Source organism: Salvelinus namaycush, chromosome 9 (assembly GCF_016432855.1).
Source record: "Salvelinus namaycush isolate Seneca chromosome 9, SaNama_1.0, whole genome shotgun sequence".
Classification (NCBI taxonomy): domain Eukaryota; kingdom Metazoa; phylum Chordata; class Actinopteri; order Salmoniformes; family Salmonidae; genus Salvelinus; species Salvelinus namaycush.
Genome location: NC_052315.1, coordinates 38,820,636 through 38,836,757, shown reverse-complemented (window position 1 = coordinate 38,836,757; position 16,122 = coordinate 38,820,636). Strand labels below are relative to the sequence as shown.

At 43.1% G+C, this 16,122-nt stretch overlaps 1 protein-coding gene across 2 annotated transcripts; it reads right to left on the bottom strand.

Annotated features, from left to right (window-relative positions):
- Positions 1-877: 877 nt before the first annotated feature.
- LOC120053494 (PCNA-associated factor-like) lies at positions 878-2,768 on the bottom strand. 2 transcript variants are annotated; one of them, XM_039000621.1, is made up of 4 exons: positions 2,627-2,768; positions 1,933-2,022; positions 1,548-1,722; positions 878-1,053 (listed from the first exon to the last, which is right to left on the bottom strand). In XM_039000621.1, exons 1-4 carry the CDS (start codon positions 2,670-2,672, stop codon positions 1,011-1,013), a joined length of 354 nt encoding a protein of 117 aa, XP_038856549.1. In that variant the 5' UTR covers positions 2,673-2,768; the 3' UTR covers positions 878-1,010. The 2 variants fall into 2 exon arrangements, with proteins under 2 accessions (XP_038856549.1, XP_038856550.1); XM_039000622.1 differs by having other exon boundaries at positions 1,939-2,022; positions 2,627-2,765.
- Positions 2,769-16,122: the final 13,354 nt, after the last annotated feature.

Here is a 16,122-nt window from a genome sequence, read left to right as displayed (position 1 = left end):
GTCATCATGGAAATTACAGGTCAATGTGCTTCATGGGCGGCAGGTAGCCTTGCGGTTAGAGCATGGGCCAGTATTCAAAAGGTCACTGGTTTGAATATGAGCTGACAAGGTGTAAAAATGTATAAAAAAAAAAAAACTGTCAATGTGCCCTTGAGCAAGGCACTTAACCCCTAATTTGCTCCAGAGCACTGTACTACAAGTGACCTTGGCGTATGACATGTCTGTCACACTTGGCACTTCTCAATGAAGAATTGGTTCCGCCAACCTTTCCTGATACTGGTTGAAAATCTCATGGTATTGACCAAACATGTAGCACTGGAGGTTCACCTTACAAAAGGTCAAGCATTTAAACAAATTGTTGGGACAACTTATTCTAAGATTCTTTTTTTGCACTAACAGTATTGAGGTTATTTGAGGGCCACAACTCATAGAAATTGGACAAAATACAGGTAGTCTAATCATGGAACACTAATCAACATCAAGCATTGCTCATAGAGGCAGTGATCCTCATTACATTTAACCTACAAAAAAAAGTGACCGAATCTTTTAGGGTGGGTGCTTATTTGTCCCATTTCATTGATGTAGAAGTATGCATTACATCCTGTCCACAACATTTTGATATTGTTCTTAATGATCTAGCACCATCTACTGGTATGTAGATGTTACCCATATGTCCAGAAAAATATTGGCTAATAAATTAGGGGCATGATTGCCATAGTTGTTGGACATGCAGGGAATCGACTGATACATTTGCTAATTCTACCATCATGGCATTTCAATAACAAAAGGAAACATTGTTAGCACAGAAAACCTAAGTGCAATTTAGAAAATAGACTAGGTATTGTAAACAGGAAGAGCGTAACAAAAGGTAATGGAATCAGGCATACAAAAAAAGGTTTATTAAACTCCTGTACAAAAACCATGAATTCATCAATTATATATACAAAATCTGCCAGCCCATTCAAGTACTAGGCGCAATGGCTTTTTAATTGGGACACGATTGGCAAAGCTCATTCATCAGCATCCTCATCTTCAGCAGGCAGTGGTCTGGATCTGAAAGGTGAGTGGTTGACATTAGATGGGACAGCAATGTTTGGCCCATAATCACATTTGAACAGGCTCTGCAGCACAGTTAAAGTCATAGATGTGCCAGGTTTCACATTTTCAGGGTACATCACCCAACGTACATACACGCTTACAAAGAATCACAAACAGCCAGATGAGCACTAATCAAAAATAGCACGAATGCACACATTTCCCATCGGCAAATAGTTCCACTAAACCAGGGCAAAAAATTATTACTCCCCAGAATCTGTTGCAAAAACATTACCAAGTTATCTATGGAGAACAGACCAATGCAATATATTAAAGTATCATAATGAATTCTTAATATTAGTAACTTTGGCAACATTTTTGGAACAGATTCTAATGAAAATGTTTGAGAAAACACTCCACTTCCTCCAGATCTGCAAGCACTAAAGAGGTCGGCATTTTAGGGCTGCTTTTGGACTGGCTCTAAAACTAAGCTTAATAGAAATCAAATGTACTTCTTGGATGCCTTGGACACTCCACTGCCTCCAGCCTCTTCATCATCTGACTGGGGGAGCTGGTTCTCTTTCTCAGGCTCCCTGCAGGGCCCACCAAAGAAATCCCCAATGCCTTTTTGCCAAGTTGGGGTGGGCCGAGGACACACAGGATTCCCGCCAGCAAATTTACTCTTCGCTGCAAAACAATGCCAGCATTAAAATTCACAATTTAGAAGAATATCTGCCATGACTACTCACCACTTGGACACATGAGAAAGAAATACATCTAGAGGCAATAGTTGTTAGCCATCTACCAAAAATTGTTATGTAGGTATCTAGCTTACATGGAAATATGGGCTATTAACTAGACAATTTAACTTTAAGCCTGAATTAAATCATGACTCACACTCACCAGGCGTGCCTGCTTGAGAGCCGCTTGATGCATTTGCAGAACTCGAGGCACCCAATGACTTCCTGGGTGCAGATGCAGCCACAGCTGAAAATGGATAAGTGTGTTAGTTATTAAGTCATTTTATTAAGCAAACGCCGTGTATTGAAATGCAGAGTTATAGTGTATAGTAGCAAAGTAATCTTCACCGACACATGTGTGACTGGTTTGTTTAGTTTGGGCGGTGAAATTGGCGCCAGATTGAGGATATTGAATAACAAGTAGTTAGTTAACGAAAATACTCCAATAAAACATTTTACTACCATGTTTTTTTTATCCAGTCTTTCGTTGTAAACAACACGTTTAATAACGTTAAGGTAACAATCCGGCACAAAAACCATGATGCGAGTACGAACGCGTCTGGGTTAGCATGAGCGCCATCTGTGTTCACAATTCTATTGAAATGGCGGGAGACAAATCTTACCCAGTCAATCAAGCCATCTAGTTAGCTAATCACTAAAATCGAATATTAGCAGTTAGTTGTTACAAAATAATGGAATGCAGGGGTTGCAATTATCTTCACAAAACTCACTGGCTACAGTAGCTAGCGATTCCAGTTTGGTACAATGAATAACCATTTAACTATCGTTAGCTAGCATGTTGTGAATCAAAATAAGTAACATAACTTGAAGTTTTGATTGTAGACCATTACCTTTCCTGTAAGTTCCGGGGACACTGTCTGCCTTCGTCCTCACCATGTTAAACTTTGTTTTTACCCCACAACCTGAAACAAAACGGGACGTACACCTTCAATGTAGACTTCTACTTTCCCGCCTGGGTTTAAATGACGAATCTCCTGGCTCACCTGACGTCATTGGTTACGTGACTATTCCCCTCCCTTCACGAAAGCCTCGCCCGTTTCTTCTGTGCGTGCCTCTGGGCATCTCAAAGCACGCACCCTCTAATGCAAGCACAAGCGTGTTGTGTACTTCGATAGGTTATTACATTGAAAACTGCTTATGGTCTGAATAGAGACCAAGCCTCAGATATACGTGCAAGTTAGGCCAAAATCGGACTCCCGCGTGGCAAGCTGTGCCACTAGAGAGACTAGGTTCGAGTCCAGGCTCTGTCGCATCCGGCTGCGACCGGGAGACCCATGGGGCGGAGCACAATTGGCCCAGCGTCGTTCGGGTTAGGGGAGGGTTTAGCCGGCAGGGATGTCCTTGTCGCAAGGTGTAGGGTGTTTCGTCTGACATTGGTGCGGCTGGCTTCCGGGTATAGTGGGCATTGTGTCAAGAAGCAGTGCGGTTGGGTTGTGTTTCGGAGTATGCACGGCACTCGACCTTCGCCTCTCCCGAGTCCGTACGGGAGTTGCAGCGATGATGCAAGACTAACTACCAATTGGATACCACGAAATTGTGGAGAAAAAATCCAAAAGTTACGCCAAAATCTGCCTCATTGGAATAGTTTCCAACCAGATATACAGTGCATTTGGAAAGTATTCGACCTCCTTCACTATTCCATATTTTGTTATGTTAGTCTTATTCTAAAATTGATTAAGTAGTTTTTTCCCCAAATCAATCTACACACAATATCCCATAATGACAAAGCATTATCGGGTCCCTCTTGCTGCACAGCTATTTTCAGGTCTCTAGAGATGTTTGATCGGGTTCAAGTCTGGGGACAAGCTGGGCTACTCAAGGATATTCAGAGAACTGTCCCAAAGCCACTCCTGCATTGTCTTGGCTGTGAGCTTAGGGTCGTTGTCCTGTAGGGAGGTGAACCGTCGCCCCAGTCTGAGGTCCTGAGGATGTCACTGTACTTTCCTCCATTCATCTTTATCCTTGATCCTGACTAGTCTCCCAGTCCCTGAAAAACATCCCCACAGCATGATGCCTGCCACCACCATGCTTCACCGTAGGTATGGTATTGGCCAGGTGGTGAGCAGTGCCTGGTTTCCTCCAGACGTGACGCTTGGCATTCAGGCCAAAGAGTTTAATCTTGGTTTCATCAGACCTGAGAATCTTGTTTCTCATGGTCTGAGAGTCCTTTAGGTGCCTTTTGACAAACTCCAAGCGGGCTGTCATGTATCTTTTACTGGGGAGTTGCTTGCGTCTGGGCACTCTGCCATAAAGGCCTGATTGGTGGAGTGCTGCAGAGATGGTTGTCCTTCTGGAAGGTTCTCCCATCTCCACAGGTCACTCTGCAGCTATGTCAGAGTGACCATCACTTCCTTGACCAAGGCCCTTCTGCCCCGATTGCTCAGTTTGGCCAGGTAGCCAGCTCTAGGAGGTTCCAAACTTCTTCAATTTAAGAATGATGGAGGCCACTGTTCTTGAGGACCTTCAATGCTGCAAAATTGTTTTGGTAGCCTTCCCCAGATCTATGCCTCGACACAATCCTGTCTTGAAGCTCTACGGACAATTCCTTCGACCGCATGGCTTGGTTGTTGCTCTGCCGACACTGTCAACTGTGGGACCTTATATAGACAGGTGTGTGCCTTTCCAAATCATGTCCAATCAATTTAATTTACCACAGGTGGACTCCAATCAGTTATAGAAACATGTCAAAATCAAATAAAAACTTTTTGGGTCACATACACATATTTAGCGAAATGCTTGTGTTCCTAGCTCCAGCAGTGCAGTAGTATCTAACAATTCACAACAATACACACAAATCTAAAAGTTAAATAATGGAATTAATAATTATATAAATATTAGATTGAGCAATGTCGGAGTGGCATTGACTAAAATACAGTAGAATAGAATACAGTATATACAATTGGCTTGGTTTCAGTTGACAATTTTGATGCCAGAGAGCCCGGATGTTGCTTTTGGGGCCTTTGCACTAAACCTGGAAAGTAAACTAGGGGAAAGGCTGACCTGTTCCAGCAGGGAGTCCTGTTCATACAGCAGCCTGACCTCCTCCAACTCCATTATCTCCTTCTCCAGCTCTGTCACACCAGCTCCTTCCTCCACCTCCCTCTTTCTCCTTTTAGCTGCAGGTGTAGGACAGGGGGTCTCCTTCTCTCCTCCCTCCTCTCTGCCTCCAGCAGTCTGGCCCACCTCCTCTGGTTGCTGGCCACGGCTACAGGCCCTGTTGGTAGGATTGGCACAATCATCAATATCACTGAATTATTGGGGGGGGTGGGGATATTCATGCTACATGTGATAGTAGTTAGTTACTGTATGTGTATGGGTTTATCATATTTCATTTTAAATCATTGTCATTAAATCATTCGCAGAGTCACATGGAGATAGTCATGTAGGGAAGAGTGAAGACAGTGATTCTGAAAGACTAGGAAACTCCACCAGAGGCCATATGATAAGACTCACAGTTCAGCCCACTCCTTCATCCTCTTCCCTGTCTTAGCCGGACTCACTCTGCCTTCTATATAGCTTTGCAGAGTTTCTCTGCCTGGCGGCTTGCTGCCCCCTGGACGAACCACACGAGCCGCAAGAACAGCCTCCTCACCTTGGTCTTCCTGGTCCGCTGGCCAGGGACACGCACATTATGATGTTATATAAACAGTAACAGGTAGGTATAATACACACACACACACTTTCTCTCCCCCTTTCTCTTACCTGTGATGTTGGAGCGGTCTTTGTCAGCCTCGGCTTTGTTCCTCCAACGTTCCTGTACCCGAGCCCCCTGCCCTCCCTCTCTGTTTCAGCTCGTGGAACCTCTGGAACAGTGCCAGCAGACGATAGGTGGAGATCCTCTGGTCACTCTGGAACGCTACCACGGTAATCCCAGAACTTGGAAGAAACAATGGGCAAATATGAAATGGCACCCTACCAGGTGAGTACACACACACACACACACACACACACACACACACACACACACACACACACACACACACACACACACACACACACACACACACACACACACACACACACACAACCATCTTGCTCTGCCTGGTGTTTAGTTTATCCTCCATTTCTTTCTTCTGGCTCAGAACCTGGTTCTTCTTTATAAACTGACTCTGCATTTCAGCCAGCTTATTACATCTCTCAGCCTTCCTCAGCTCAGCCTCCCGATGCATACGGTCCATCTGCAACTTCTGCTTAGCCTTCTCGATGCTACAGAGAGAGGGAAAAGGTCAAGGAGGATGTTGGAGATGGGGAGGGAGAGAAAGAGCAATAGAGGAGGGGATGAAAGAGAGAGGGAGATGGGAGAGAGAGAGGGACTGGTTTTCCTTTAGCCAGCTGTGTCTTTGTATGTTGTTTGTCTCTCTACTAGGTATCTCCCTCACCTGTATGCTGATGGGTCCTTGATATCCTGTGCCACACCCTCCATCTCGGTGCCAACCTGTTTCACCAACAACAACACACAGTCAACCACAGAACTGACCCTCCATTTTGTGTAATTCATGTCTTTACTGTCCCACTCTCCCTCTATCCCACTGACCCATGGTGAGGGGTCTTTGGCCTTGCTGTGCTGCAGGGCTTTCAGCAGGTCCTCCTGGGCAGCAGGCTGAAGGAGAAGATGTTTCCGTCCTCCCCGTCGTCAGGACAAACTGGTCATCAAAGCTACAGCACAGCTGTCCGTACTGGTTGTCATGGAGACTGAGGGCCCAAGAGGCCTGCATGGAGGTCGGATGGCTGCAGAGGGGAGGCCCTGACACTGCCGGACTGCATACTCTTCCTCCTCATTTTCCTCCTGCGGCTCCTCGTCAGTGGGCTCACGGGCCTGCTCCTTGGCTTGCTTCAGCCGGGCCTCTCTCTCTCTGCCTTTTCTCCTTCAGAGCCTGCCTGAACGCAATCTTCTCCTCCCGCTGACATTTAAATATTTACAAACACATCTCTAGTTTGTGTTTAAAGTTTACAGTACAGTTAATCTCAGACAGTGAGGGCCAAACCTTGATGCGTAATTTGATGCTGCTGAAGGTAAAGTGTCAGAGGTGTGGTAGGTGGTGCTGTGGTTCTGGGCCTCCGGGTCTAGAGACTGCACTTCCACCACGTCACCACTCCAATACAGTACCAGCAGGGTGTTCTTGTCCTGAACACTCATGTGCACACACAGAAGGAGGGTTATGATTTATTAACTAGTGATGTGCAGTTTGCATACTATTCGTTATTGTTGAACGACTCTTTTTACTGACTCGAGAGTCATGATTCGTTTTTCTGTGTGACGCCTTCATTTTAGTTGTTTGATTGACCTGCTAATCTCGGTTAACCCAGAACTAAAGTATTGCGTAATTGGTCAGATGCTTGATTACAATTTATGTTTGCGGAGTCTGTCCATGAGAGATTACAATGAGTTCTAGAGCACGATTGATAAATGTTCCTCCGGCTCAGCGGCTCCATCGACGTCGTCCGACAAACAACTGTCTGTCACATATGCCCACAGGAAAATAGATCATGCTGCAGGCAGCATAGATTAGAAAAATACATGTTTAGAACTGATTATTGATCGCATGGATAAGAATAAATGCAATTAATTGATTATTTAATGTTATGATGGACACAGCTTTGTAGAACCAAAAAATATGCAGCCTCTGCTCAACAAACTCGAACTCGAGAATTAATCGTTTGTGAGGCTGCAGTTCGTGAACGATATTGTGTTCATCACCATCACGGCAGTCAAGCAATGCATTCCACCAAGAGTCGTTCACAATCTAGTCCGGTTGCTGCCACAACTAGACCTCGTTTCAAAAGTATCAAGAAAGTATCTTATTTGTAGCGATCAACAAATGTAGCCTACAGTGTTTAAAGCACACGTTTTTTTAAGTCTCAGTCACAAATGAGACTATGGTGAACGACATGTAAACGAGAGTCTTGTAGAATTATGACTCTTGAGTTTTCAGTTCATCGTTCGCCGGTAGTGTGTTCTGCGTGCTCTGGGAATTACTGGCTCAAATTAACTAAATTAGTCATAAAAATTATTTATTTTGACTCAACGAGTCGAAAAGATCATAGTCAGTAAAAAGAGCCGAACTTCCCATCACTATTATTAACCTCACGTGCCATTGTCTTTTGTCAATATTTCACTGATCTAGGATCAGACTGACATGTGACTGGGGGTACCACTCCAGCCCCTGTACATGTCCTGGGACTGTGACAAAGCCAAGGTCAAGGTCGTACCTGTCCCCCACAGTGAAGAACACAGTACAGTCCATACTCTAGAGCACGGTTTCCCAAACTCAGTCCTGTGGCCCACCCCTGGGTGCACGTTTCGGTTTTTGCTCTAGCACTACACAGCGGATTCAAATAATCAAAGCTTGACTATGAGATGGTTATTTGAATCAGCTGTGTAGTCATAAACCAAAATGCACACCCAGGGATGTCCCCAGGACCGAGTTTAGGAAACCCTGCTCTAGAGAGGGAAGGAGAGATTGTGGAGGGGAGGTTTATTGATATTGGTTATTGTTGCATCCTAAGAAGCTGGGTTATTTTACTGAAGACTCCGAAGCGTACTTATAATAACCAGGACATATTTATTTAATGTTCTCCTTAACACATTACAGTCGACTACACTCTACAGTGTCTTCAGCCCAACTCTTCCATACATCATTGAACTTTTACCGCCCTTGCATCTCGAAATCCAATCACTTCAATGAAAGAACGGAAACCCCATTGTCATTTGTCAATTCAAATAACTGAACCCCTGCATACAAATCCCATTGGCTATTTGCAACCATTTTAAATCTAAACTCATTAACACATAATACATTTCTCAATACACCACAGTTATTATACCCATCCAGTTGGTTTTTGATCTACAAGTGGATTGTCTATAGATGGGAGCTAATGATTGATTTCACATTGGTCAACAGTCGGCGGCACTCGCTAGTCCGAATACCCAGTTGCCAGGATCTCTCCGTTGGGTTCGTACGCGATGGCCGTCACAGGTGCATTGTGCGGTATGAAGGCCTGTTTGAGAAGGAGCTCAGCTTCTCCATAGCGACTGCGTCCGGCAACCACCCATAAGATCTGGGGGTTGTAGAGCTCCAGCAGACAGACCACTCCATCCTGAAAGCTCACAACCACCAGTCCCTCCTCTAGGGTTCACCTACACACACAGGCAGGGGCAAACACTCTCAACACAGTACATTACACAGATAAGCAAAGCGCTTTGAGACCTAGTGAAAGGCAACAAGGCATTACATAACTGTATGGTAAAATAATAATTTAAGTCGGACAACTGTAACTCAGTGAGCTCAAAAAGTATTGGAACAGTGATTTTGTTGTTGTTGTTTTGGCTCTGTATTTTCATCCATATCGGGTGAACAGTTTAGAAATTACTGCACTTTTTGTACATACTGTTGTCCCGCCATTTTAGGGGACCAAAAGCATTGGGACAAATTAACTTATGTGTATTAAAGTATTTGGCCCCATATTCATAGCACGCAATGATTACGTCAAGCTTGTGACTACACGTTTGTTGGATGCATTTGCTGTTTGTTTTGGTTGTGTTTCAGATTATTTTGTGCCCAATAGAAATTAATGGTGAGTAATGAATTGTGTCATTTTGGAGTCACTTATATTGTAAAAAAAGAATAAGAATTGAATATGGTAATCCTGAATGAATTGAGAATAATGATCAGAGAGAAAGTTGGAGACACAAATACTGTAGGGGGGGTAGCATTTTTTGGGGGGTATGATATGTGTGTCTAACTTTCTCATTCGTCATTATTCAAGATTCATTCAGGATTACCCATGACCATGGAGGACATGCTAACGTTGCGTCCGATCACAATCTCGTTCATGGGCTCGATCTCAAACAGACCGGTGTCATCGTTACAGTCCGCCGTGTCAATACTCTCAAAGTCTCAGCCCTGCACAGGGTGGAGGAAGTGACGTCATCAGGTAGAAATATTACACAGCAGGCAAAACTGACCACAGACCAGTTGTTCAGGCTGGCTTTTTATGGTTAGCAGGGACCTCTTAGACTGGGGCTGAGAGGACTGTACTATATCTGAAAGGTTACTCTAATGGCTCCATCAGTGCCAATGGTCATGAGTTCCTCCTCGTTCAGGACAAACTGCTGGATGGTGCCAGCGTGGCACGTCCTTCCACCCTTATGGCAGATCTCCACCTTGATCAGACCCCTGTCCCACACTAGCATGTTCCCCCACTCAGACCCAGACACCACTTGGCACTGTTAGGTTCTAATTCTCAGAGTAAAAACTCAACGGACACTATGAAAGCTAAAACCGAGTTAATTCATCTCAGAGGATCAATACAGCTGCATTAGACGATGACATAGTCACACAAGCACTGATATGTAACTATGTTGAGTCTACTCCTACACATCTGAACAGCCAATGCATCTCTGCTGCTAGACAGAACCTTAGTGTTATCTGTTCTTCCTCACTTCATCTGACCTGACCTCTACCCCAAAGTGCTCACTCCTCCCCAACTCATGGCCATCATGGAGATTGGTACCAGACTGTCTCTTCTCGGATCCCTGATGGCTAACAATAACATATCCTGACATAACGTAAACGTTATACATTACCCTCTTTCCCTCAGTGACATGAGTAAGTATATTTCATATTCTCAGAACCCAATAGCACACAGACAGAAAGGATGTGATCGGGACAACATAGAACAGGAAAAGAGCATATTGCTTTGGGTTTGGGTCATTTTCAATGGAATAGCAGGAATTGAATGATAAGAGCAGTGGACAGACCTTCCCCACGATATCTTTCAGGGTAGTCTACTTAAACCTTTCCAGAAGGCCTTTCAGTTTGAGACCAGTAAAAGTGCTGGCCATTTTCCAAAACCTAGAAGAATGGATGATAAGAGTTCAACTCACATGGTGTACGATTCTGTACACATAATAAGCCATTTATGTATTTATTGTCCATATTTCATGATGAAATCTGTTTTCTCTTTGGGGGGTTTGGCGTTCTATAAAGTACTTTTTGACAAATTTATAAAAGTGCTAGTACACGAAAACATTTTGATTGATTGATTGCTACTGACTTCATGTGTCCCGATCCGGAGGTGGTGAGTTGCCCGGCGTTGTCAGGTGCGAAGGTGACCCTTAGACGTCCTGTGAGAACGAAGGCCTTGCAACGCAGCATCACCTGTTCATGCCTCCACTCCCACAGTGTCAGCAAGTAGTCCGGAGCACTACCCACACTGGCCAGCAGGGTGCCCTCACGGTTAAAGTCCACAGACCAAATGTCTTGATCATTGATCATATGCTTTATAAATTGTAAAAATAAAATAAAAATCTAATAGTTTGTGTGTGTGTGTTGTAGTTCCCATACCTCTGAGAATGCGGTACGGTTGTAGTGAGGCATATTCATAGATGACGATGTTGGGCTGGTCTCCCTTCTCTGCCACAGCAAAGTATCTCTTACTGGGGTGGGCCTGCAGAGAAACACAGTGACAGATGGTTTTAAAATGAGGGTGTATCAAGGTTATCCAGGGCCAGTGTATTTGTTTGACACTAGCATGGTGGTGTGATACCTCCCCCACTGCAGGAGCGGAGGTAGTGTTGCTCCTTGGTCCGGATGTCCAGGAAGATAAGCAGGTTTTCTACCCACGATGGTCAGCGCTCGCTCATCCAACAACTGCAGGTTTGCCTTGCGCCCACAGTCATACCCAAAAGAGTGCCTTGGAAAGCATCACAACCCACAAACATATTAGCTTGAAGTAGTGGTCGGATATGTAGACTACTACATGAACCTCTGGCAAATGAGATCCACAATGTTAAAGGATACGTGAGGTGCTCCTCCTCTTTCTCCACAGCTTTACTACTCCCACAAGGCTCAGTGGTTCTGGTGTGTCAGGTCTAGCTACTGTCTGATAACCGTGGCATGATTTACATTGTCTCTCGGCTGCCTTTTCCATGCCAGGCCACCAAACCTTGGTTCTGAGATGCTGCTTTGTGCCCACTATTCCAAAGTGCCCTTCATGAGCTAGTGCAAGTGCCTGCACATGTAATGCCTGTGGCAGCACGATGCCTGTTCTGCAAAGAACTAGGTATCCAACTACACATCAATTACTCGCTATTGAGGCATAAGCTTTACAGTTCTAAAAATGTCCACTTGCAATAGCATTACTTACCTCTCTCAGCTCTGGGTCTTTGGCTGAGGCTTCCTCTACCTCTCTGGTAGTCAGTGCTTTGGGTGTAGCACTCAATGCTGCAATCCTCACATTCTCATCTGATCCATGTGAGTGTTTTTCCTGCTGTGCTCTCACTCCCAGCAGGCAGCATCTCACTTCTGAGGTTCTCTCTGGGTCCCTGGAGTGCATCACTGCACTCCCTCTGCTGTTGGTCCGATGCCTTTGGACTTGTTTACTGTTGGGATATTATAGCCTGGTTTGTTTGTCTCATGTCTAAGCACATTATTATCTCATCATTTGCCTTTGGTACAATGACCACTGGGTTTACCCATGGGGTGGGGTCATTAACAGGTTCTACAATGTCCATGTCCAAAGGTTTCTCTACATTTTGGTCTACCTTCTTCCTGAGGTCTGTTTTGTTTTCAGTTTTCCAACTCCCTAGAACACTTGTAGGTACTGCTGTTTTAGTGAGGGCTTGGTGTCGGTCACTGTTGCGACATCAGCACCTATTCTCAGAACCCCCAGTTTCACAACTGTATCTTTGCCCAGGAGTGGTTCTTAATTTCCTTTGATTACAATGAACTCTGCTTGCTCAGTTATATTGCTGGTTGTGATTTCACATTTGAATGCACCCTTAACTGATAGTGGTTCACTAGAACAATAAGAATTTAAAAAATGATCTGTCGTAGGGACATATGAGCAGTGGCGATTTTAGCATGTACATCTTGGTGAGGCAAAAAAGAAAAGAAAAGTGGGACACATGCCAGCAAAGCCACTACACAACACTAAACAATACATTAATTGCACTATAACGGTGACAAACGGTGCCCACAAACTGTTAGGGCCTACATAAAGCTGCCCCAACAGCAGAATCCCAACACCTTACCACTGCTAAACCTGGCTATCAGCCGAGCCTTTTCTGGCAGCGAAACAGTTAATTCAGCCTCATTTACTGACTTTTAAAAAACATAGCTGATATGGCTGACTTGCTTAAACAAATGTGGTTTCTACTGGCAATTGAGATGTACAAACTATAGCATAAGGGGACGACAAGCGGATAAGAGGCGATACGTAATTTCAATTAAGACATTAATGAGCAAGCGACGATGGACGTAGTCAATATAACTATTTGTTCAGCACTTTTGAAATGTACAGCGGCAGAATTCAGAACATGGGCCATTCTTACAGTATTCTCCCTGTACACCAAGTCAGAACCGTAGGATAAATAAAAGGGGGCATATAAACAGACAATGAAAGCTCTTACAATATTGGATTATTACATTTCTCTAAAACAGGATATAGGCTATATGTGCACCACCAAGTTAGAACAGTAGGCTAAATTAAGAGGTGAAAATAGACCAACTTATTAGGGTGAGGCACACTGAACGCCATTTGGGTCTTTGCATGTCAAAAACAATACACGTCATATAACACTATTTGACATGTTAAATAAGCTTTTAATTTGACACGTCAAATAACACAATTCTATTCTATTATAGAATGATGTGTGTGTTTAATTTGCACGTGTAAGCCAACCGCCACCACTACTATCAGTAGCACTGTCAACGCTGTACAAAAAAAAGTAACCAAACAAGCACGAATGATGTGTTTACAATACCGCGTTGGTGAAAATAGACCAAATTATTAGAGTGAGGCACATGGGTTACTAACAGCTTACTACACAACATACACTTAGTATTACTTTCTTAGCTACAGTATACATATCTCCCTGGCATATTACACCATTTATGCAGCAGCATACAATACATATTTGGACTCACCTTGTGAAGGTGGCGCAGCGGTCCTTTGTGGGCAAATCTTGTCATCGAAGTCTGGCATTCTCTGGATTTATGGTGGGAACTCTGAAAAAAAAAACACCCAGCCACTCAATTGAATACCAGGCTAACGTTAGTGGTTTCTTTGCAACGCTTGCAGTTAGCCACTGATTCCCTCGAAACGAATCATTGTTGAATTTGCGATTTCCAACTTGTTGTGTAATCTTTATGTCCAATGGCCGATGAGCACCGATACATTTTATCTATAATTTCTCTTCATTATTTCTCTTCATATGTCAAGGATTAAAAAGGATTTGCCAGTAGATTGTCAACTTGATTCATGATGATGACTGCTAGCTAAGACTTTGAAAGTAAGATGCTGACATGATCAGTCCAATCAAAGCTACTGTACATATAATGTGATTTGACGTCATTTTATCTGTGGCCATTGACCTTGAGCCTTCTTGGATGGGCACTGGCAATATAACTCTATGGCAGAACCCAAAAGGCAGATTTTCTTTTATGTCTACCTTTACTAAGGCACTTAAACTTGGAGATGACGTACTGTCCCCATGAGTGACAGAACACTGAGCCAATCATTGCGCAACGCTCCGTATTTTCTGCTGGCTCGCCCCACCACCACAGAGAGCACTGAGCCAGGCTGAAACACCTGCATGTTGGAGCTGCCTTACTCGAGAAAACAAAAAAAGAGACCATGTGGGTATGCAGCTTTAATAAATCCTCTTAAGGATCGGACCCTTTTTTCCCATTTTCGCCTAAAATGACATACCCAAATCTAACTGCCTGTAGCTCAGGACCTGAAGCAAGGATATCCATATTCTTGAAACCATTTGAAAGGAAACACTTTGAAGTTTGTGGAAATGTGAAACGTAGGATAATATAACACATTAGATCTGATAAAAGATAATACAAAGAAAAACATGTGTTTCCTTTTTTTGTTCCATCTTTAAATGCAAGAAAAAGGCCAAAATGTAATATTCCAAGTTAGGCGCAATTTGGATTTTGGCCACTAGATAGCAGCAGTGTACTGTTTCAATGAACCATTGTATTTCTGTTCAAAATGTTGTATCAAGACTGCCCAAATGTGCCTAATTGATTTATTATTACATTTTCAACTTCATAACTGTGCACTCTCCTCAAACAATAGCATGGTATTCTTTCAATGTAATAGCTACTGTAAATTGGACAGTGCAGTTAGATTAACAAGAATTTAAGCTTTCTGCCCATATCAGATATGTCTATATCCTGGGAAATGTTCTTGTTACTTACAACCTCATGCTAATCACATTAGCCTACGTTAGCTCAACCGTACCGTGGGGTGGACACCGATCCTGTAGAGGTTTTAACTGAATTATATATATATATATATATATTTTGACATTGTTTGCAAACTGATATGTGACACATATTAATGCCAAAATAACACGCTAAACAGGCAAGACCAAAAAATATAAATATTTATATAAAAATCTAAAAATCTGGGGCTAATTGTCAATAATATTCATGTACAACAATATAGAAGATACATAACTAAAAGTTAAGCAATATGGGTATATGTCCACTGCACACTTCTTAGGTGTGTAATTGACATGGGATTACAGTACACAAACAAGAGTGTGCAATATATAAGGCTAGTCCGTGAACCAACATGACCAAGGAGCTATTGAAATTCTAAAGTTTGAAAAATGCATGTAAAAACGTGTGAGATGAAAATGGACAAACTAAAGGTTGTGCAATGTGTAGGCCCACTGAGTGGACATTCTGAACCAAGGAGCTATTGAAATTCGAATGTAAGACAAGTTTGTACTTTGTTTACGCTCCCTAACTAATACGGAACGCTGCTCACATTTCCACGTTTACTAGCTTTGGAAAGTGAATTCATGTCCAAATCGTGAAAATAAGACCTGTGCAATGTTTCCAACATCATGACACTTATTTGGAGTCTGTGGCTCAAGTGGTTTGAAAGCTATTGAGGTTTGAGTGTGAATATCTGGCGAATATCCAACCTGAAACTGTCTTTACCTCGGTACTCAGTGGATATTCTGAAAGGGTTGTAGGTCATGATGGTAAGGAGCTATTGAAATTTGAAACTTTAAAAAAATTATCATAAAATCTCATGAGATGCAAATGGCCAAGCAAAAGGGTGAGCAATGTGTAGGCCCACTGAGTGTACATTATGAACCTTATTTGAGGTTTGTGGGTCACATGACCAAGGCACTATTGAATTACAAAATGTTTTATAAATAATTTAAAATAGTGCGAGATGTAAATTGACCCCAAAAAAAGTGTGTGCAATATGTGTCTCTGCCATCAGGTTAGCTAGAATCAGTTTTGAACGTTTTAGGAGTAATGGCTAAAGAGCTATTGAAATTTGAAAAATG

Bases quoted from the DNA above. Each gene is read 5' to 3' on its own strand.
- LOC120053494 (XM_039000621.1), bottom strand. From the start codon at position 2,672: ATGGTGAGGACGAAGGCAGACAGTGTCCCCGGAACTTACAGGAAAG. The intron at 1,723-1,932 runs GTGAGTCATGAT...ATTGTTTTGCAG, and splicing joins AGCAGGCACGCCTGGTGAGT to CGAAGAGTAAATTTGCTGGC. The intron at 1,054-1,547 runs GTACATTTGATT...CTCACCTTTCAG, and splicing joins GTGTCCAAGGCATCCAAGAA to ATCCAGACCACTGCCTGCTG.